Raw genomic sequence first — 22,894 nt, 5'->3', positions numbered from 1 at the left:
TGCCCTCCCAATTGGTCCTTGCCTCTACCCCCCTGACCTCACCACCCACCAGGGAGGTAGGCTGTACCCTGGGCATCCTGCCAAGTTCTTAGCTGGCCCTGCAGAATCTCTAAAGGAAATCAGGCTGCAGAGAGGAAAGCCAGCAGGGGGAGGCAGCAGTCCTGGTGCCCAGCTTGGTCTAGGAGGCATTGAAATTCCAGGGCCGAAGTCCTGAGACAAAGATCATAATGAGACAGGAAGGTGGCATGGGAAGGAGCCCATTTGCATGACAATAATTGAGCCAAGAATAGAAAGCTAGAGGGATGCCAGGGTGAGGCTGGCAGCTGAGCTGGGCTAAACCTCACAAATCAGTCTACCCAGCTCTTCTCTGCAGGGGAGGCAGAGGCTGAACCCTGCGCCAGGTTTATGGGGAGGAAAGGAGGGAGGGAGGGAGGGAGGGAGGGAGAAGGACAGAGCCCCATGGCATTGTGGGAACATTGGCCAAGTTGGACTTTGTCTTCCTCTTGCAACCTGCCTTTGCCTTCTCCTTTGTGGTCTCTCTGGCTGTAGGTTAAGTGGACCTCATGGCTGTTCAGAAAGATCTGTACGATGCCATCGTGATCGGGGCAGGCATCCAGGGATGCTTCACAGCATACCATCTGGCCAAACATGGCAAGAGGGTCCTCCTGCTGGAGCAGGTACTGTGTCCCTTCCACCCTACAGGACTGTCCCTCCTCCTCTCTTCCCCTGGGGTGGGCTTTTCCGAGCTAGCAGGCCAGGGCTGAAGCCAAAGGGCCTGACATCGCAGAGTCTGTGTAGCTGAGCCACTTCAGGACAATTCAAAGAAAGTTCCGCCCACGGTCAAATCCATGTGGGCTTTCTTGCTGTACTTCTTCTGACTGTTTTTCAGTTCTTGTCCTTGATCAAGAAGTGTCCTAGGCCTTCATCCTCCTTACCCCAGCTCTTCTGTAGCCAAGTGGTTGATTCAGCCTGTGTGTGGTGAGGGGGGGGGGGTACGGGGATCAGTTCTGCTCTGGGTAACCTGAAGTAAAGACAGCTTTGCCTAGAGGCAAAGGCTGCTGTATCAGTCTCAGAGGTGGGGTTCTTCTCTGCATCCCCCTCCCCCTCTCCTTCCAGAACCCAGCAGAAGCTTCTGTTCATTTTGCCACCTTTGGGAAATAGCATCCTCCTTGCTTGCTGCGCAGGAAGTAAGACTCAAGTCTTGTTTTCCATAAAGGGAAGGTGACCCCCATGCGGTGCTGTGGACAGTGACCACGGCAGAGGTGGGTGGCCCTGAGGCAGATCCATTCTGCCCACCAAGCAAAGGTCTCTTTCTACCTCAATGGCTTCTTCCTTTCCATTGCCTGCGGCTTTCCAGGCTCACTCTTCTTGGAAATGGAGCACAGTTAGGAATCGTCTTCATTTCTCCACCAGTTGACACGAAGCCTTAAGAATTCTACTTCACCCCCTTAGGAAGCTTTCCATCTCTTCCCCCCCCCCCTTTATCCTTTCCTTCCTCTCTTTCTTTCTTTCTTTTGTTTTTCCAGGTAAGATCTTGCTCTAGCCCAGGCTGACCTGGAATTCACTATGTAGCCTCAGCGTGGCCTCGAACTCACTGCCATCCTCCTACCTCTGCCTCTCAAGTGCTGGGATTAAAGGTGTGCACCACCACATCCAGTTTATCTCCATCTTTTCTAAATCCCAGGGTAATTCCCTCATTCTGAGTAATCTGAACTCACAATGAGGTGACATCATTGTCCTTGTCCATAAAATGAAGGGGTTAGATTGGCATAGTCTGAAAGGTTCTTACTGCTTTTCTCTAAATGGGGTCAGAGTGTAGCAGGATGATTGAGGATTCACTAAGGAATTTGTGGATGCAAGTGAGGCTTGCAGAAAGGAAGCCTAGGTTAGTACAACTGAGGAACTTCTGTCAGTCAACTGGCCAGAAAGAGAGATACTGGAGCCGGGGGTAGTGGAACACGCTTTTAATCCCAGCACTTGGGAGGCAGAGGTAGGAGGATCACTATGAGTTAGAGGCCACTCTGACACTACATAGTGAGTTCTAGGTCAGCCTGGGTTATAGTGAAACCCTACCATGAAAAAAAAAAAAAAAAAAGAGAGAGAGAGAGAGAGAGAGACTGGAAAGAGCGTATGGAAGTATTTGAGACAGCCAGGTAGCCATGGCTGGCAGTAGTGCAGGTTTGTAATCCTAGCTATCTGGAAGACTGAGGTAGGAGGATCTCAAGTCCAGGGACTACCTGGGCTATATAGCAAGTTCAAAGTTAGCTGTAAAAAAAAAAAAAAAAGAAAGAAAGAGTGGGCTGGAGAGATGGCTTAGGGTTAAGTGCTTGCCTGTGAAGCCTAAGGACCCCAGATCGAGGCTCAATTCCCCAGGACCCACGTTAGCCAGATGCACAAGGGGGAGCACGCGTCTGGAGTTCGTTTGCAGTGGCTGGAAGCCCTGGCGCGCCCATTCTCTCTCTCTCTCTGTCTCTTTCTCTGTCTGCTGCTCTCAGATAAATAAATAAATAAATAAACAAACAAAAAAAATTTAAAAAAAAGTAAAAGCCGGGCCAAGGTGTGGTGGCACATGCCTTTAATCCCAGCACTCAGGAAGCATAGGTGGGTGGATCAAGACCAGCCTGTGACTACATAGTGAATTCCAGGTCAGCCTGGGCTAGAGTGAGAGTGAGACCCTACCTTGAAAAGCAAAAAAAAAAAAAACAAAAAAAAACAGTGAAGAGAGAGCTGGGGATACAGGTCGGGCCGGGTGCTTACCTAGTTTATGTGAAGCCCTCCATTCAGCCCAGAGGTTGATAGTAAACTATGAAATGGCTCCTGAAGAGGGTTCACCATATCTTCCCTGTTCCCCACTTCTAGTTCCTTCTACCACACTCCAGAGGAAGCTCCCACGGACAGAGCCGCATAATCCGAAAGGCATATTCCGATGATTTCTACACGAAGATGATGCATGAGTGCTACCAGACATGGGCTCAGCTGGAGCGAGAGACTGGAACCCAGTTGCACAGGTGGGCAGGAAAGGTCTTGGAATCAAGGGGCCTGCACCTCTAGGTGCTTTGAACGTGTGAGGCTGCAGAGTGGGGGCTTAAAAAACCTGTAGGGGCGGGGGACACAACCAGGGAAGAAGAGCCAGGCAGCCACAGGGAAGCCTCTCATTATCACCCCTTGGGGCTTCTGTCCCTTTAGGCTCTCAGTTCCAGGCCTGAGCTAGATCATCTGTTCAAGACTAGCAGAAGTTGTTCTGGGAAAACAGTTGGAGAGACACTGTGGGAAGAGACCCAGAGCAGGGCAGGCCTTCATGGAACCTTCTGAATTTTGAATGGATTCCTCTTTTAAGCCTTGGGTAAAAATGGAGGAGGCAGCTGTTTTCTTGATCGTTTATATTCTTACTAGCATTGTAACTTTCATGCTGGGTCCTCACCCCAGTAATGACCCTATAAATCTCTTTTATGAATACACTCTCCCCAGGGAACAAAATAGGGGTGCTTCATGGGCCAAAGTGCTTGCCAGAAAGTGACCCTGGCGCTGTTTCCCTCTTGCCCCATGGTTCTCTCCAACCCTTCGGGCTCTTGTCACTGACCCTTCAGATACTCCCGGGAAGAATGAAAAGTTGTCATGCAAGGGCAACGTGCACCACCCCTGCCTCCCCTGTGGCCCCTCTGCACTCTTCCTTTATGTAACCCCAGCTCTACCTTGCAGGGTGGCAGTGATTTTAATGGTCAGGAACCAAGAGGTTACTGTTCTGTTGCGAAAACACCATTAACTTAAGAACGAAGTGAAATCCATTATGCAAATACAGCCAGGGCAGCTAATTAAGAACTTATTCAGTGGCAGCTAGCTAATGTACCCAGCACCCCCCCCCCCAAAAAAAAAGGAAAAGGAGTGTGTCTTGATGAGGAGTGGGCCCCTTCTCTGGCAGCTGGCTGTGAATACTTACTGAGTGTCTTGTGTGAGGAGAACTGCCCAAGGCTTCGGAGGGCACAAGGTATTTCAGTGGTTGATGAGGCAATCAAAAGATGTCTGAAAGGCCAGGGTTTGTCACAAGTTCAAGGCTACCCTGAGACTACATAGTGAATTCCAGGTCAGCCTAGACTAGAATGATGCCCTACCTTGAAAAGAAAAAAAAAAGAGAGAGAGAGACAGAGATGTCTGAAGTCTTTTTTTTTTTTTTTTTTTAATTTATTTATTTGAGAGAGGAAGAGGCAGAGAGAAAGAAAGTATGGGCAAAACGAACTCCAGACATATGAGCCCCCTTGTGTATCTGGCTTATGTGGGTCCTGGAGAATCGAACCAGGGTCTTTAGGCTTCACAGGTAAATGCCTTAACTGCTAAGCCATTTCCCCGGCCCTGTCTGAAGTCTTTTAGAGAGGAGTCACACAGCTTGTGTTTGACTTTGAGCTATGTGATGTGGGGAAATTTTCTTTACTTCTCTGTACCACTTTTTCTCATAGGGCTTTGTGAAGATTAAACGAGATTTCAAAAAACATGTGTGTGTGCATGCGCACATGTGTGTAGTATATGTGGTAAGGTGGGTGTCATATATGCACGTGCATGTATAGACGTGCACGTTCCATGCACATGCATATACAGGCCAGAGGAGAATGGCAGGTGCCCTCCTCTATCGCCCATCTCTGTGTTTCTTTGAGACAAGAGTCTCTCACTAAACCTGGCACTGCTGTTTTGCTGGTCAGACTGGCTGACTTGGGAACACCAGCAATTCTCTTGCCTCATGTTCCCACAGGGCAGAGGTGCATGGCCTCACCCAGCTGATTACATGGGTGCTAGGTCTTAGGCTTGTGCATGAGGCCCTCTTACCTGCTGAGCCATCTCCCCAAGCCTGTGAATGAGATTCTTGTAAAATACTTGGCACAGTCCTGGCACCTTTCCATAACTAGAGATCCACCCTTGCAGTCTTGGTCAGCCATATTGTGAGTCCACTGGGCAATGAAGGAAGAAGGGTGAGAGGAAACAGAGGGGAAACAATTGCCACGATGCCACAGGAGTGACTACAGAAGAGAGAGAAAGAGACCCTCAAGTAGATGATTTTCATAATCTTACCAACCTCGCCTTTGGCAGAAGGGTAGAAATTTGAAAGGCCTCTGGAGCCAGCTAGCTTACATCAAAAGTTCAGCTCTATGTGCTTAACTGTGTGGTTTAGAGCAAGCTGTTTCATCCCCATGAAACTCAGTTTTCTCTCCTGTAAAATGGGAGCAATCACATCTAGTTCATGGGCTGTTGTGAGGATAAGCATGGACTAGGCTTAGAATAATACCTGCAAAATCTATTTAGTGCTCACAATAAAAAAGAAAGAAAGAAAGAAGGAAAGAAAGAAAGAAAGAAAGAGCCGGGCGTGGTGGCGCATGCCTTTAATCCTAGCACTCGGGAGGCAGAGGTAGGAGGATCGCCATGAGTTCAAGGCCATCCTGAGACTACAGAGTTAATTCCAGGTCAGCCTGGACCAGAGTGAGACCCTACCTCAAAAAACCAAAAAAAAAAAAAAAAAAAAAGAAAGAAAGAAGAAGGCTGGGGATGGCTTAGCAGTTAAGGCCCCTGCCTGTGAAGCCTAAGGACCCAGGTATGATTCTCCAGGACCCACATAAGCCAGATGCACAAGGTGGTACATGCATCCTGGAGTTTGTTTGCAATGGCTAGAGGCCCTGGCGTGCCCATTCTCTCCCTCCCTCTCTCTCTCTCTCTCTCTCTGTCTCGAATAATAAATCAGAAAAAAAATGTGTAAAAAAAAAAACCTAGAGGCTACTCTAAGTACTTGACAGGGGTTGAACATCACTAATCTGAAATCTAAAATGCTCAAAAATCTAAAATATTTTGAATGCTAACATGATTCAAATGGATTTATTTTTATTTTTTGGTTTTTCAACATAGGGTCTTGCTCTAGCCAAGGCTGACTTGGAATTCACTATGTAGTCTCAGGGTGGCCTTGAACTCATGGCGATCCTCCTACCTCTGCCTCCCGAGTGAATGCTGGGATTAAAGGTGCGCACCACCACGTCAGGCTTCAAGCGGATTTTTACAGCTGATTTAAAAAATATATATATTTATGGGCGAGAGATGGCTTAGCGGTTAAGCGCTTGCCTGTGAATCCTAAGGACCCCAGTTCGAGGCTCGGTTCCCCAGGACCCACGTTAGCCAGATGCACAAGGGGGCACAGGTGTCTGGAGTTCGTTTGCAGTGGCTAGAAGCCCTGGCGTGCCCATTCTCTCTCTCTCTCTCTCTCTGTCAATCTCAAATAAATAAATAAGAATGAACTATATATATATAAATATATAAATAAATATATGTATATATATTTATTTATTTGAGAGGGAGAAAGAAGCAGAGAGCGAATGAGAATGGTCACACCAGGGCCTCTGGCCACTATAAATGAACTCGGTTGTGAAAAGATAATAAATAAATAAATAAGTAAATTTTAAAAAATTGTGCTGGGGGACTGGAGAGAGTTAAGGCACCTGCTTGCAAGCCTAACAGCCTGGGTTAGATTCCCCAGTACCCACATAAGGCCAGATGCACCAAGTAGTGCATGCATCTAGAATTTGTATGCAGTGGCAAGAGGCCCTGCCACACCCATTCTCTCATTCTCTCTCTGCAAATAAATAAATAATTTTTTTAAAAATTGTATCAGGAGTGTGTTGACACATGCCTTTAATCCCAGCATTTGGGAGGCAGAGATAGGAGGATTGCCAAGAGTTGGAGGTCACCCTGAGACTACATAGTAAATTCCAGGTCAGCCTGAGCTAGAGTGTGACCCTACCTTGAAAATCAAAACAAACATACTGTTCTGATGTCACACCCTGGCTATCTTAGATCTCCCCTAAAGAAACCTTTCTTTTACTTCCCCCTTCACCTTCCCCCAACTGAAGAGTTGTACAAAGCCCACTATCTGTAACCCCAAAATGACTGCTCCACTCTTGATAGTCAGTCCTGGCAGCTCGTGTTTTTCTTTTTCATAATTTTGTTTATTTTTATTTATTTATTTGAGAACGACAGAGAGAGAAAGAGACACACAGAGAGAGAGAGAGAGAGAGAGAGAGAGAGAGACAGAGAGAGAGAGAGGGAATGGGCGTGCCAGGGCCTCCAGCCACTGCAAATGAACTCCAGACGCGTGCGCCCCCTTGTGCATCTGGCTAATGTGGGACCTGGGAACCGAGCCTCGAACCAGGGTCCTTAGGCTTCTCAGGGAAGCACTTAACTGCTAAGCCATCTCTCCAGCCCACAGCTTGTGTTTTTCCAGAATAAAAACTTCCATCTTTGCCTCAGGAAGAAGGAAAGAAAGAAAGAAAGAAAGAAAGGAAGGAAGGAAGGAAGGAAGGAAGGAAGGAAGGAAGGAAGGAAGGAAGAAAGGAAAGAAGGAAAGAAAATCAAAACAGCAAAAAAACAAAAAAAAAGTCAACCCAGACTCAATTCCCTAATACCCATATAAAGCCATCATGAGTTCGAGGCCAGCCTGGGACAACAGAGTGAGTATCAGGTCAGTGGGCTAGAGTGAGACCCTATTTTGAAAACAGCAACAACAACAACAAAGTAAAGCGGTGTAAGCATCTGGTGTTCATTTTCAGTGGCAAGAGACCCTGGCATTTTCCCCTGCCATACAAATAAATTAAAATACATTGTATTAAATTACCTTTAGGCTATGTATATAAGGTATATATCAGACATTATGATTTTTTTTTAATTTATTGGAGACAGAGAGAAGAGAGAGTCAGATAGAATGGGCACGCCAGGACCTCTAGCCACTGCAAATGAACTCCAGACACACGCACACCTTGTGCATCTGGTTTATGTGGGTCCTGGGGAATTGAACCTAGGTCCTTAGGCTTTGCAGGCAAATACCTTAACCACTAAGCCATCTCTCCAGTCCCAACAAAAAAATATTTAAAACTTTTATTTATTTACTTGAGACAGAGAAAGAGAGAGAGAGGCAGAGAGAATGGTCATACTAGGGCCTCCAATCGCTGCAAATGGACTCCAGATGCATATGCTACCTGTGCATCTGGCTTATGTGGGTCCTGGAGGAATTGAACCTGGGTCCTTTGGCTTTATAGGCAAGCGCCTTAACCACTAACCCATCCCTCCAGCCTGACATTATGAATTTTTAATTGAGACTTAGGGGAGTTCCATTCCCCCAAGATATTTCAATATGTGTATGCAAATACTTCAAAGTCTGAAGAAATCAGAAACACTTCTGGTCCCAAGTGTATTAGACAAGGGACAGCTCACTGTGTGTGTTATGTATGTGAATACAAACACACATACATTTGGGGGTGTTGAGGTAGGGTCTCGCTGTAGCCCGAGCTGACCTGGAATTCACTATATAGCCTCAGGCTGGTGTTGAACTCACAGTGATCCTCCTACCTCTGCCTCCTGAGTGCTGGGATCAAAGGCATGCGCCACCACCCCCAGCTGTATATATTTCTTAATTCTTTGCACAACATTATAAAAGTGAAATGACTGACAATTATTGAGTGATCAGGGTCTTTTTTTTCTATCTTTCTTTTTTGACAAGATCTTCTTATATTGCTTACGCTGGCCTCAAACTCCTGTGCTCTCCGCAGCCTCTGGTGTAGCTGAGAGGACAGGCATGCACCACCGCCCACAGTGGAGCAGCCGATGCAGCTTTAATGCATTGTGAAAATCACAGAATCACTCTACTCTTAGTCTGGAACAGGGGTCAGCAAACTTCTTTTGTAAATATGACACAGTATTTTAAGCTTTGCAAGCCATATGGTCTCTCTTGCAAATATTCAAGTCTGCCATTGTAGTGTGAAAGGAGCCACAGAGAAGATGTAAGTGAATGAACCTGGATGCATTCCAATAAAACTTTATTTCTGGATACTGAAATTTGAATTTCATGTTATTTTTTTCTTGTGCCTTTTTTTTTTTTTTTTTGGTCTCCTTTGAGATACAGTTTTATTTTGTAGCTGGCCTTAGACTAAGTAGCCCAGGCTGGGCAGGTTTTGAATTTGGGATTCTCCTACCTCAGCCTCCAGAGTGCTGAGATTAAAAGCATAAGCTACCACTCCAGATTCATTTTCTTTTTTTTTTTTAATTTTTTTTTTATTTACTTATTTGAGAGCAACAGACACAGAGAGAAAGATAGAGGGAGAGAGAGAGAATGGGCGCGCCAGGGCTTCCAGCCTCTGCAAACGAACTCCAGACACGTGCGCCCCCTTGTGCATCTGGCTAACGTGGGACCTGGGGAACCGAGCCTCGAACCGGGGTCCTTAGGCTTCACAGGCAAGCGCTTAACCGCTAAGCCATCTCTCCAGCCCCAGATTCATTTTCTTATATCTTGAAATGTTACTCTTCTTTTGAGGTTTTTAAATTTTTAAAAAATTATTTCATCTATTTGAGAGAGAGAAAGAGGCAGAGACATAGAGGGAGAGAAAGAGGAGAGAGAGAATAGGTGCACCAGGGCCTTCAGCTGCTGCAAATGAATTCTAGATGTATGTGCCACCTTGTGCATCTGGATTACATGAGTCCTGGGGAATTGAACCTTGGTCCTTTGGCTTTGCAGGCAAGTGTCTTAACCACTAATCCATCTCTCCAGCCCGAGGTTTTATATTTTCTTTATTTGAGAGAGGCAATACACACACACACACACACACACACACACATATACATATATATGTATGTGTGTGTGTATATATATATATATATATATATATATAGAGAGAGAGAGAGAGAGAGAGAGAGAGAGAGAGAGAGAGAGAGAGAGAGAGAGAATGGGTGTGCCAGGGGCCTCTAGCCACTGCAAACTCCAGATGCATGTGCCACCTTTTGCATCTGGCTTTATGTGGGTACTGGTGAATTGAACCCTGTTCCTTAGATTTTGAAGGCCAGTGCCTTAACAGTTGAGCCATCTCCCCAGCCCTCTTTTGTGTTTTTAAATCAATCATTTAAAAATATAAAAACTGGCTGGGGAGATGGCTCAGTAGTTAAAGGCATTTGCTTGCAAAGCTTGCTGGCCTGGGTTCAATTATTTTTTTTTAACATTTTAAAAAATTTTTTATTTATTTATTTGAGAGCGACAGACACAGAGAAAAAGACAGATAGAGGGAGAGAGAATGGGCGCGCCAGGGCTTCCAGCCTCTGTAAATGAACTCCAGACGCGTGCGCCCCCTTGTGCATCTGGCTAACGTGGGACCTGGGGAACCGAGCCTCGAACCGGGGTCCTTAGGCTTCACAGGCAAGCGCTTAACCGTTAAGCCATCTCTCCAGCCCTGGGTTCGATTCTTTAGTACCCACGTAAAGCCAGATCAGATTCACAAAGTAGTGTACTTTTCTGGAGCTTATTTGTAGTGGCACGGGGCCCTGATGCATCCACTTCCTCTCTCTCCTCACAAATAAATGAAAAAAAATATTTCTAAGTAAAACTATAATACCATCTTGGCTTATGAGTCAGATTCTAAATAGGCAGAAAGGGCTGGAGGTTTGGCTTAGTAGTTAAGGTGTTTGCCTGCAAAGCCAAAGGACCCAGGTTAGATTCCCCAGGACTCACATTAGCCAGATGCAGAAGGTGGTGCATTCATCTAGAGTTCATTTGCAGTGGCTGGAGGCCCTGTTGCACCCATTCTCAATCTCTCTCCCTCTTTCTCTCTGTCAAATAAACAAATAAATATAAAATATTTTTTGAAAGTAGGCAGGAAGTCAGAGTTGGTCCCTGGGTCATAGTGTGCTGTTGACCCTGGTCTAGCCGATTCCACAAACTGGTTATATTGCTCATTTTCCTATTTCCAAACACACTTAGGCCTAAATCAACCCAGGTTGGCAAATTGCTACTGTACATTTAAAAATAGGAGGACATCATAGCCCATATTAAAAGACTATTCAGATGTCCCACAGCCCCAATTATAAAAATGAAGAGTAATGTGAACTTTTAAAAACTCTTAAAGTGCAATATAGAGCGCTAAGTATTATTATTGTTGTTGCTATTATTTTACCATTAAGAAGTCTTTTCTTATGGTTACCCTAACTTACCCAAGCATGCTAAATCTCTTTTGCTTCTTTTGAACTGAGTAGAGATACAGAACAGATATTTCCCATTCTCTGAATGCTATTCTGAATATAACTCTCTACCTTTAGACTGAATGCCATTCAAATTGCTCTGTATTTTACTCCTAATTTTGATTTTCTAAATGACTTCATCATCTTTGTGGTTCTCCTCTCTAGCTCCTTCTAGACGCACTAGCATAATGGCATACTATAACTGATAGAAATGAGCTTACTTAATGTCATTTGATGATGGTTTAAAAAAAAGAAACCCCACAAAAACTGTTAGGAGTTGGTAGCGGAGGTGGTTGTCTAATTCTTTTTTCCTTCTGTTCTGCTGCTTCCTGTTGACAGCCCATACTAAACAGGGGAGGGCTCCTGATATTTGCATATATTCTGGGAACAGACAACGACACATGTGTCAGATCACAAGGTCTGAGTCTTTTGTGATGTGTACCGCGGGCATGCCGGTGCACGCAGCAAAGCCAGCTCAGAGGCCCGCCTCTTTCCTGCCCCGCCTCCTCCCTTTGAGTCCTCGGATCCAGCTCCTGACCCGGGCTGCCCCTGCTTCGCAGACGCTATCAGACAAGATCACAGCCGTAGGCAGTACAGCTGCTGGCAGAACCTGGTGGCCCCCTCTGCAGCTGCTGCTTCCTGTGTCTGCGAAGTGTCTGGCTTGTCAGCCACGTCCCCTCCCTGGAGCAGTCTTTGTTAACCAATTCCACCTCGGCCCACTGAGCGGAAGATGAAACGGCGGCGGAGAGTTCCTCCAAAGCCAACAAAGATGGCAGCCACCCCAAGTCCCCTTCCCCAAGGTGACACTGAGCGCTGGGCTGCCTGCCGGACTCTCTGAACCCAGCCAGGGGAAAGCCAGCCGGTTGGTGGAGGGAGTCGCTGTGCTCTCTTCCTGCACCCTGCCCCTCTCTCTAGTAACTGCTGGCGATCGCTGGTGATCACCAGCTCCTTGTGTTACATGAGCCACCAAGAAGTCAGCAGGGCCCTTGGAAGGCCCTTCGGTGAGCTCTTTCTAGTGTCAGAGCCGAATAGGCATGGGGAGAAGGCATAGTTCATATCAAGTACTTCCAACTCGGCTGTTGCACATTCTCTAGAGTTCCCTGGCGATCTCAAACAGGCCTCAAAACCCTCCGCTGGAGGCCAGCCTTGACCATTCATTCATTCCCCCGTCATTTTTTCTCCCTGCTGATGCTCTTGTCCCTTCTCATCTTTTTCTTTCCCAAACTTTATAGCCCGGATCTGAGCAGAAAGAGGAGAGGGAGGCCCAGAGCAGAGGGGTGAGAAATTGATGCAGAATGAGTAGTCTATTTATTGGGATCTAGGAAAAGCCATTAAGAAAATAAGCACTTAAGTGATTTTCAATCTGCCCGTGGAAGTCATCTGTCTTCATACTGGGGGTGGGGGAGAAGGCCCGTTCTCCTATCCTGGTTTTGATTGACTGATTTCCAATTCTCTGAGTATTTCCCAAAGGAGCCTCTCACCTATCTCCTATAATGACAGGCCTTTGCATTTCCAGGCAGTGTTTTACATTTATTTCCGATTTGCTCATAATGGTCAAAAATCTCTCTCCAATCCAAGGCATTTCTCCAACAGTGCATTGTTTCCCTCAGGCCAAATAGCACAGCTGTGATCCACGGAAAATGAGAATTTTCCAAACGTGTCTTTGGACTAGGGGAGGGTCCGGTATCGCAAATTCAGATGGAAAATTTCCCACTGTTAGATCAATATCTAGGCTAAGAAATAAATGCCACAGGGGCAGAGAACTGGAGCAAAATGATTACAATCGGCACAATTACATTCACCGCAGAATCAGCTTGCTGATTACTCCTAGGGTTGGGGAGCCCCCGCTTCATCTACCTCTGGACAGCTTGGGAATTAGAACATCACTCAGCATTTCATAATTCGACAGATCTGCTCGTTGTCTTGGAGTGAGTTCATTTTCCCCATACAGTGTGTCCCTGTAAAAGGAGTTCTTATTTTGAGGAAAGAATGAAGGAAAATGGAAAGAAGAAAGGGAAGAAGTAAATCTGAGAGTTTATAAGAGATCAAGGCTGCTATATTGCGGGCAGGTCTTAAGAGGTGCTGCTATGGAATTTCTGGGCCAGAGATCTGATGTTATGTCTACTTAGGTGAGGTGTAAGCTGGGTCTTTTCCACAATCCTACTCAGCCAGAAACCCATCAAGTCCAAAGGGCTCAAGGACATCTAGCAGACAGACCAGTGTTGTGGTACACACCTGTAATCCCAACACTTGGCAGGCTGTGGTAGGAAGATCTCAAGGTTGAGGCTAGTCTAGGCTATGTAGTAAGCTCCTGTCTCAAAACAAAACAAAGGAACTTATATTTAGGTCGGGGGTGTGGCTCAGTGGCTAAAGGGACTGTCCCTGCAAGCCTGCCACTCAGAGTCCCATGTAAAGACAGACACAAAGCGATCCATGCATCTGAAATCCAATGCGCTTACAACAATGGGAGACTGAGTCAGGAGAATCCTGAGGCTTGTAGACCAGCTAGTCTGGCCTTGCCAGCAGCTAAACAATAAGAGAGCCGGGCGTGGTGGCGCACGCCTTTAATCCCAGCACTTGGAAGGCAGAGGTAGGAGGATCACCATGAGTTCAAGGCCACCCTGAGACTGCATAGTGAATTCCAGGTCAGCCTGGACCAGAGTGAGACCCTACCTCGAGAAACCAAAACAAACAAACAATAAGAGAGGCTCTGTCTTCAAACAAAGTAGGAGAGAATCAACATACCAATGTTGTCCTGCAATCTCCACATGTGTGCCATGACACATGCATGCACATGTGTGTTTGGTATACACACGCACACACATGTACACCAAAAAAAAAAAAGTCCCACTTAGATCACTTTTTTTTTCCCCCAGGCAGGGTTTCACTATAGCCCAGGCTGACTTGAAATTCACTCTGTAGTCTCAGGGTGGCCTTGAACTCACAGCAGTCCTCCTACCTCTGCCTCCCAAAGGCTGGGATTAAAGGTGTGCACCACCACACCCAGCCACTTTCTTTTGTGTTGTTGTTTTAGGTCACTTTTTGCAGTGTAAAAGATAGAACCCAAGGACTTGTGTCCACTAAGCAAGTACTCACCACTGAGCTACATCCTCCACTTTTTGGGTGGTTTCTTATTTATCTTGTTGACCAAGGAGTTGACTAGATAAGTTTTCTTACTTGAAAACCAATCTGATGTCCTTCTGAGGGCCACAGAGAAGAGACTGTCTCCTGTTTGGGGATTCTGCCGCGTCTGGCCTCTGCTGAGCTTTGAAGAGGCCGAGCTGGCATGCTATCTCACCAGCATTGAATGCCGGGTAGGCGGGGGCCGTGGCGAATGGATCGGGCATGCTGCGCAGCTCTGTGTACTGACACCGGCCCCCAGGCCCACTGTGTCCCTACCCCCTCCCACTCTTCTCTTTAATCCCCCCAACCAGATAATGTGGGATTTGGAAGCATGTAATATCCATGAGACTCCATTATAGGCTATTACGAGCTTTATACGCAGTACCTGGGGGATGCGCCAAGCTGCTGCTGGGCTGTGCAGCTGCTGAAATCGAGAGGGACCACAGGAACAGTCCCAAGGGCTAGAGACGCCCTTCTATTGCTTAGAAAGCGACCCCCCTCCCCCAAAGGGAGCTGTGGTCTCTTGTGACAGAGAGGCAGGACGCTTCAAAGACAAACTGCTCTCACTCCCTCATGGAATAAGAAGGGTGGGGGAAGCCTAGGGAGAAACCCAACCAGAGAATCACTGAGTTTATTGCTGGAGCCCTCGCTGGCCAAGACCAGGTTGGCGTTTGTGTGCGAAAATGTCATCAGCCCTCGGGGTGGAGTATTCTTGAACACTGCAGGCTTAGCACCTCTCACCTCTGCCCACTCAACGGGAGCAGTAACCCCAGACCTTGTAAGCACTGCAAAGACAGCCTGTACCGTTTTCACCTGTTTCTGGGGCTGGGGGTGGGAGGAGGCAGGTGGTCACTGCCCTGGTGTGCAAACAGGGTCTCCAATGGCAAAATATTTCAGAGGAGGGATCTGGACCCTGAAAATTTGTGATTAGATGGATCTGACTTTGGGTCAAGGTCACACCAAGATGACAACCAGGATTAAAAGCCAGAGTGAGACCAAATTAGGATCCTTTCCACAAAACAAAGGAGCTGAGGGATAAACAATGCACAGGAAGGACCAAACCATATAAGATGAGACAAAGGAAAGGGAAAAGGACTGGGAGGAGCTAAAGCTTAGAGGGATGAGCATAGAGAAAGGTCAAAGGATGGGAAGAAGGGAAGAAATCACTTCTGACCAGTTAGACAACTTTCATTTTCAAGGTATAGAAAATGAAGAGGGGGCTGGACGTAGGGGCCCATGCCTTTAATCCCATAACTCTCAGGAGGCAGAGGTAGCGTGAGTTCAAGGCCACCCTGAGACTACATAATGTATTCCAAGTCAGCCTCGACTAGAGTGTAACCCTACTTTGAAAAACAACAACAAAAAAGCCTGGCATGGTGGCGCACGCCTTTAATCCCAGCACTCAGGAGGCAGAGGTAGGAGGATTGCCGTGAGTTCGAGGTCACCCTGAGACTACGTAGTCAGCCTGCGCTAGAGTGAGACCAATCTTGAAAACCAAAAAAAAAAAGGGGGGGGTGCTGGTTAAGGCATTTGCCTGCAAAGCCAAAGGACCCTGGACCATGAAAGACAGATGCATATGCATCTGGAGTTCCTTTGCAGTGGCTGGAGGCCCTGGTGCACCCATTCTCTCTCTCTCTCTCAAATAAATAAATAAATAAAATATATTTTTTAAAAAAAAGAAAAGAAAAAGAAAATGAAGAGGGGACTGGAGAGACTCCTGCATGGTTAAGGCACCTACAGAGACTAATTGCTAGAATTCCATTCCCCAGTATGCTCATAAAGCTAGATACATAAAGTGGCACATGCATCTGGAGTCCATTTGTTGCGGCTAGAGGGCCTGGTGCACCCCTTCTCTCTCTCTGCTCCCAAGTTGTTGCAGTCAGGTTCACATTGCTGGCAGAAATCATCCAACCAAGAGCAGCTCTAGGGGGAAAAAAAATGGTGTATTTTGGCTTACAGACTTGAGGGAAAGCTCCATGATGGCAGGAGAAAAAGGATGGCATGAGCAGAGGGTGGACATCACACCCTGGCCAACATAGGGTGGACAATAACAACAGGAGACACTGGCAAGGGGAAGCTGGCTATAATACCCATAAGCCCGCCTCCAACAATACACTGCCCCCAGGAGGCGTTAATCCTCAAATCTCCATCAGCTGGGAACCTAGCATTCAGAACACCTAAATTTTCAGGGGGCACCTGAATTAAACCACCACACAACTAAATAAATAAAATATTTAAAACAAAAGAAAATGAAGAGGATTTGGGAAGTCTGCTTTCCAGGGCAGGGTGGAGGGATATGCAAAGCAAGAGTGAATGGCAAGTGGGGAGGGGTCGACTTGGGAATGGGCTGGAAACCAGCTGAAGAATCTCAGGATTCTTGGGAGGAAGCTAGATGGCTTCCCTTGTTTTCTGAATGAGGCCATGACTCCTCTTGACTTGGGATCCTCGGCAGAGAATGGAAGTGGATGGGCAGGGCCCTGATCTCTCCTGTTACTCATGCAGCATATACTAATTTCTTTCTTTCTTTATTTTTTAAAGCAGGCAAACTGGATTCCTGCTAATAGGGATGAAGGAGAATCCAAGTTTAAAGACAATCCAGGCCTCTCTATCTAGGCAAGGGGTAGAATACCAGTATCTTTCATCAGAGAAGCTAAACCAACATTTCCCTCACTTTCGGTTCACCGCGGGAGAGGTGGGGCTCCTGGATAAGACCGGAGGCGTCCTCTATGCAGACAAGGCCCTCAGAGCCCTCCAGGTGAGGCTATGCAACATACAGCTCTATACTTGGGATATCCTAAGTTCCAATCAGCCAGCCCTAGGCCCTCTTTTGGGATGAAAGCCTTTGTTTTGCTGGCTTGGGTCTTGAACTTTGAGACATGGCATATTTGTTCTTGTCTTCCTGGGAGGGAAGGTCTACATTCTGTACTCTCTTGTCTGCCTAAGTGGAGGATGAGACACATCTGTGATGTATCCAACTTTCTCCACCCTGCCCTTTTAGCGTGTGATTTGCCAGCTAGGAGGCAGGGTGTGTGATGGAGAGAAGGTGGTGGAGATACGACCTGGGCTACCCGTGGTGGTAAAAACCATTTCCAAGAGTTACCAAGCCAACAGTGTGGTCATCACAGCGGGTCCCTGGACCAACAAGCTCCTCCGCCCACTGGGAATTGAGTTACCTCTCCAGGTAGGGGGAGCTGGAAGCCTAATAGTTGGGGCTTAAAAGAAGCAGCTGGGGATGTAGCTCAGTTGGCAGTGTTTGCCTAGCGTGCATGAAGCCCCTGGGTCTAATCCCCAGCACTGCAGACAGGGAGTGTGGTGGCAGTGCCTGAAATTCCAGGGAGCAGGAGATACGGGGATCAAGAAGTTCAAGGTTGTCCTTGGCTACATAGCCAGGATCCATGAATGAGGCCCAGTTGAGAGGAGAGAGAGAGAGAGAGAGAGAATGTTTGAGTGAGATGGATTTGACCTTGGGTCCTGGATATGCCACTTACTAGTGGTTGACCTTGTGCAAATTAGTTCACCTCAGAGAGCCTCAGTTTTAACAATAGTGGGACTAAAAGTTACCTCAAAAGACTATTAGCAAATTAAATCATATAGGGCAAAGGGAGCCCTCAAGAGATGGCCTGCATTACAGTAAGCACTGAATAAATATGAGGTATTATCAACTCCAGAGAAGAGTGAAGTAGAGCTGGGGTACAGCCCTGGAAGAAAACTCAGAATGAAGAAGAGGCGGGGGTTCAAAGACCTTTGTATGGCATCAAGGGTATAACAAGTCAATGACATGAAAATTAGGTCAAACAAGAGGGATTCATGAAAGGGCTGCAGGGCACCGCCCCTCTCCATCCCCCCAAAAGCTGCTATCATTGTCTATAGAGTGCTAAGGCTTTCCCCTTTCATATCCCACTTCCTCCTTTCCTTGAGACCCTGGGAATCAATGTGTGTTATTGGCGAGAGAAGTTTCCTGGGAGCTATAGTGCCTCCAAAGCTTTTCCGTGCTTCCTGGTCTTTGACATGGCTCCTCACCATATCTACGGGCTGCCCGCAGGAGAGTACCCGGGGCTGGTGAAGGTGAGTGGAAAGCCTAAGAAGGCCCATGCAGACCTTGGGCACTTGCTCTCACCCAACCCCCCACCCCCAAGACTCCCTCAGGTCTTAGCGAGTTTCAGCTGGAGTCTGCATCACTATTACTCTTGACATTTGACATTTGTGGGGGGCAGTGCCTTCCCCACCCACCCCTAGTTGTCCTGAGGCCCAGCCAAGGGTGCCTTTCCTTTGCAAACACAGGGTGGTTACAGGGATGGACTATAGGCAACTTCAAGTGACAGCAAATGTTGCCTGTCATGGGATGATAGATGGGGAATTCCTGCTGGGTATAGCAGCTTATGCCAGCACTCGGGGGGCAGAGGTAGGAGGATTGCCTTGAGTTCAAGGCCACCCTGAGACTACGTAGTGAATTCCAGGTCAGCCTAGGCTAGAGTGAGACCCTATCTCAAACCCTCTCCCCCCACTCCGCAAAAAAAAATAGATGAGGAATTCCTGTGTCCAAGCCTGCCCCTCCCTGGTGGGTGTGGGTGGAAGGCCAGCCTAATCACCATACTGCTCTGACTGGGGGGGTGGCGTGGGGACCAGGTTGGCTATCATTATGGAAGCAGTGTGGATCCCGAGGAGCGAGACTGCCCCACAGGCTTCTCAGACATACGCGACATTGAGCTCCTGCGCAACTTTGTCCGAGAACACTTGCCTGGCCTGAAGCCGGAGCCAGACATCATGGAGCGCTGCATGTACACGGTAGGAGGCTGTTCCCATCTGGGGGCAGGGGAGAAAGCAGATGGACCTGTGCTGGCCAGGTCCAACTCCACTGGACCCTTGGCACAGCTCATGACTTTAAAGCAGTCACCTGATTCTTGTGGGTCAGTTCACTTCGGCAGGAGAGGGGTCCATTAGGGATTATTCATAGTCTTTTATTCATTAGGCAACAAGGCTTTTGCCTGGCAGTCCTTCCCTATACTTCCCAGAAGAGCACTGAAAGATTTTTTTTTTTTTTTTTGATGAGATGCTGTATTTAAGCAGACCTTGGGGACAAAGAGAAAAGACAGATGTCACCATGGCCTGAAGCATCTTGGCTAACGTTGGTTTACAAAGATGAGTACCTCCTGTGTTCATGACTCGGTGGGAGGAAAGGGACAGACCGTGAAAGAGAACTGACACACCCAGATGAGGTAGTAGAATGCAGGAAGGACGCCTTTGCCCCATCAGGTACTTTCTGGAAGGAAATCTAGCTTAGTCCCCTTCCATCAGAGCCTATAGTTCCTCTTCCTATCTCCAGAGGACACCGGTATGACTTTGTTTCTAGAACACCCCCGATGAACACTTTATTCTGGATCGCCACCCGAAGTATGACAACATTGTCATCGGTGCTGGATTCTCTGGTGAGCCTGAGGGGCAGGGAGGTGGGACACCTTGGAGTTACCTTATTGCAGTGCCAAGCAAAATGGCATCTTGCCCTCTTTTTTTTTTTTTGAGGTAGGGTTTCATTCTAGCCCAGGCTGACCTGGAATTCACTAGGTAGTCTCAGGTTGGCCTCCAACTCATGGCAATCCTCCTACCTCTACCTTCCCAGTGCTGGGATTAAAGGTGTACGCTGCCACACCTGGCTTCTCTTGCCCTCTTTTAGCTGCTTAGATGGGTGCTCAAGCCTGGACATTGGGTGTTTAAGGAGGCTGGGCAGTGAAAGAAGGGATACTCATGACAGGAGAATTCCTGACTGGGGATGAGACCAAGTGGAGAAATATCTCTGCTTGGGCAAGGAGGAAAGTTCTTGAGAGCCCGAGGATGTGTGACAATCTATTTTCCTTCTCTCAGGGCATGGATTCAAGCTGGGCCCCGTTGTGGGGAAGATCCTGTATGAATTAAGCATGAAGTTAACACCATCCTATGACTTGGCACCATTTAGAATGAACCGTTTCTCAAGCCCGGGCAAAGCCCACCTTTGATCCTTGGCTGTCAGCTTCCCTCTTTCTTGGAGGATGCAGTGACCCTTGAGATGTCTCCTGGTCTCCAGCTTCCCCAGTAAACACTAAGGGATGGAGAGTCCACCTTCTTTCCCTGCTCGGCTTCCCACATTCCCTTCTTGTTTCCAGAAAGTCAATCAGATATTCTCCCATCACCAAGTAGCAGGGAGCTTGGTCTTAGCAGGGAAGGGCCCTCCAACTGGCTCAGGGGGACAAAGTACTTTTTAAAATTTTCTTCGCTGGGACATTTGATGAACTTGAGATGCCTTTGACTAAATCTGCCCAGGGGAGAGTAAAAAGATGATCTCATAAATCACTAGTGCCTCTGGGATTTCTTTTCCTAAAACTTGATCCATCCTCTATCCTCTGCCGTCAGCTCCCATCCAATCTCACCTCAGCTGCACAATACATATTTGTTGGAAGAAAGATTTGCTAGGGAAAAAAAGAAAAACAAGTAAATAATTGTAGTGCATAAATGTCTGTGGAGAGCTTCCTTTTCCACGTAACCTTATTTCTCACAGGTTCTAATTATCTAAATTAGCACCACAGAGTCTGTAACTCCAGGAATCCGCTGCGTCTTGGTCCCTTAGATGCTCTCCACCCCCTTCCTCTTGTCTTTGTCTTGTCCTCATCTTCTCTCCAGATCTGGAAAGATGCTCAGCTGCCTGCTCTCTCATTAAGGTGTATTGTCAGGTCCTTATGAAGATGGAACTGTTATACCAGAAACAGGAGAGAGACACACTCGCTTAGAAACCCTGTTCAATGTTTGAATGTTAAATGTGCCATTTTATTATCATTAGGATTGCTCCCACTTAATGAAACGGCATTAGCACTGCGTCGACTGGCCTCCTTGCACTAATTGCTTTGGAAAAGAACAGGCTCATAACTACTCCTGGGTGGGCGTGGGGGCAAGGGGTATCAACAGGGACTCAGGCAGGCAAAGCTGCTGTACTTAGATGATACCCCAAAATGTGTGTGTGGCGGGGGGTACATCAAGATTGGGCCAGCTCCACCCTTGAGAATAGGATCTCAAGTGTTCTAGGGGGAGAGAAGCTGGGACTAGATGGGATAGATATGACAAGTGGAGTTACTTAGTGGATAAAAATGGGCAATGGAAATGAGAATCAAAATATTCCCAAAGAGGGCTGGAAAGATGGCTTAGTGGTTAAGTGCTTGCCTGTGAAGCCTAAGGACCCCGGTTCGAGGCTCGGTTCCCCAGGTCCCATGTTAGCCAGATGCACAAGGGGGCTCACGCGTCTGGAGTTCGTTTGCAGAGGCTGGAAGCCCTGGCGCGCCCATTCTCTCTCTCTCTCCCTCTATCTGTCTTTCTCTCTGTGTCTGTCGCTCTCAAATAAATAAATAAAAATTAAAAAAAATATTCCCAAAGAAAATACAAAGTAAAGGAAATTACTCTTTACTTGTCTCAGTCCTTAAAGGCCCAGACATATGTTTTAGCACTGATGTCTCTAGTGAGTTCCAATATCCAGGTGATCCTGCCAAGTGCCAAGTCTGTTTTGGGAGTTACCTCAGGTGGTTCTTAGAAATTCAGTCTATAAAACAGAAATAATAGGCTGACCAACTCTACAAGGGTATGTTAGGACCAATAAAGATCAGTTACTCCTGGCTGGGTGTGGGGGTACATGCCTTTAATCCTCTGCACTTGGGAGGCAGAGATAGGATTGCTATGAGTTCAAGGCCACCCTAAAACTAGAGAGTGAATTCTGGCCCAGGTCAGTCTGGGCTAGAGTGAGACCTTACCTTGAAAAAACAAACCGAAAATCACTCATCCAATATATACATATTTATTTAGCTTCTACTGTGTGCCAGACACTGTATTAAGCGCTGTGAGTGTATCAGTAAACAAAATAGATAGAAATCGCTGTTCTCCCACAGTGTAGTGACTCCTCCAAAATCAAAAAGAGGGTTTGGGGGAAAAAAGGGGGCTTGGGCTAGAGAGATAGCTCAGCAGTTAAGGTGCTTGCTCGTAAAACTTCATGGCCTGAGTTAAATTTCCTAGTACCTACATAAAGCCAGATGCACAAAGTGGCACATGCATCTGGAGTTTGTTTGCCCTGGTGCACCCAGTTTTTTTTTTTTCTCTCTCTCTTTCTTTCTGTCCTTGCAAATAAACAAATATTTTTTTTAATAAAATAAATAAAAGGAGGGCTGGAGATGTGGTTCAGAGGTCAAGTGTACACCCTGGGCAAGCATGAGGGCCTGAGATGCCAGAGTTCAAATCTCCAGAATACCCGTAAGCAGCTGGTTGTGGCCACCTTGTAACTCTAATCCTGCAGGGGAGCAGCGACCTGAGGGCTGTAGAGCTCTGGAATCACTACAGACTCTGGTATAAAAAAGGATGGCGGTAGGTGAGGGTGTGTGTGTGCTGGAGAAATGGCTCAGTGGTTAAGGTGCTTGCCTACAAAGCCTAATGACCTGGGTTTGATTCCCCAGGACTCACGTAAAGCCAGATACACAAAGTGGCACATGCACTTGAAGTTTGTTTGCAGTGGCTGGAGGCCCTGGACTGCCCCCACCTTCCTTGCAGATAAATAAAATAAAATATGGTGGAAGAGTGATGGAGCAGTACACTGTAGGTGAGTTGCCTTCTGCCACAGGGAAGCATATGGGACGTCACATTATGCCACCCACACTACAAACATGCACCAGCAAAAATAAATAAATAAAAAGAATTATGATCTGATAATTCAGTTTGTTTTTAAAAATTCATCCTTGGCCGCATG

The 22,894-nt window shown here is 47.0% G+C and overlaps 1 protein-coding gene across 6 annotated transcripts; it reads left to right on the top strand.

Moving 5' to 3' along the window:
- The first annotated feature begins 221 nt into the window (after positions 1-221).
- Positions 222-20,992, top strand: Pipox (pipecolic acid and sarcosine oxidase). 6 transcript variants are annotated; one of them, XM_045158880.1, is made up of 9 exons: positions 222-240; positions 550-677; positions 2,860-3,008; positions 16,684-16,900; positions 17,144-17,326; positions 18,064-18,210; positions 18,772-18,930; positions 19,496-19,571; positions 20,005-20,992. In XM_045158880.1, exons 2-9 carry the CDS (start codon positions 564-566, stop codon positions 20,133-20,135), a joined length of 1,176 nt encoding a protein of 391 aa, XP_045014815.1. In that variant the 5' UTR covers positions 222-240; positions 550-563; the 3' UTR covers positions 20,136-20,992. The 6 variants fall into 6 exon arrangements, with proteins under 6 accessions (XP_045014815.1, XP_045014814.1, XP_004664687.2 ...); XM_045158879.1 differs by lacking the exon at positions 222-240 and adding an exon at positions 271-401; XM_004664630.2 differs by lacking the exon at positions 222-240 and having other exon boundaries at positions 501-677; positions 16,687-16,900.
- Positions 20,993-22,894: the final 1,902 nt, after the last annotated feature.

The sequence above is a fragment of the Jaculus jaculus genome, chromosome 9 (assembly GCF_020740685.1).
Source record: "Jaculus jaculus isolate mJacJac1 chromosome 9, mJacJac1.mat.Y.cur, whole genome shotgun sequence".
NCBI lineage: Eukaryota > Metazoa > Chordata > Mammalia > Rodentia > Dipodidae > Jaculus > Jaculus jaculus.
Note: the sequence above shows the minus strand (reverse complement) of the source record. Positions and strands in the feature narration are given on the sequence as shown.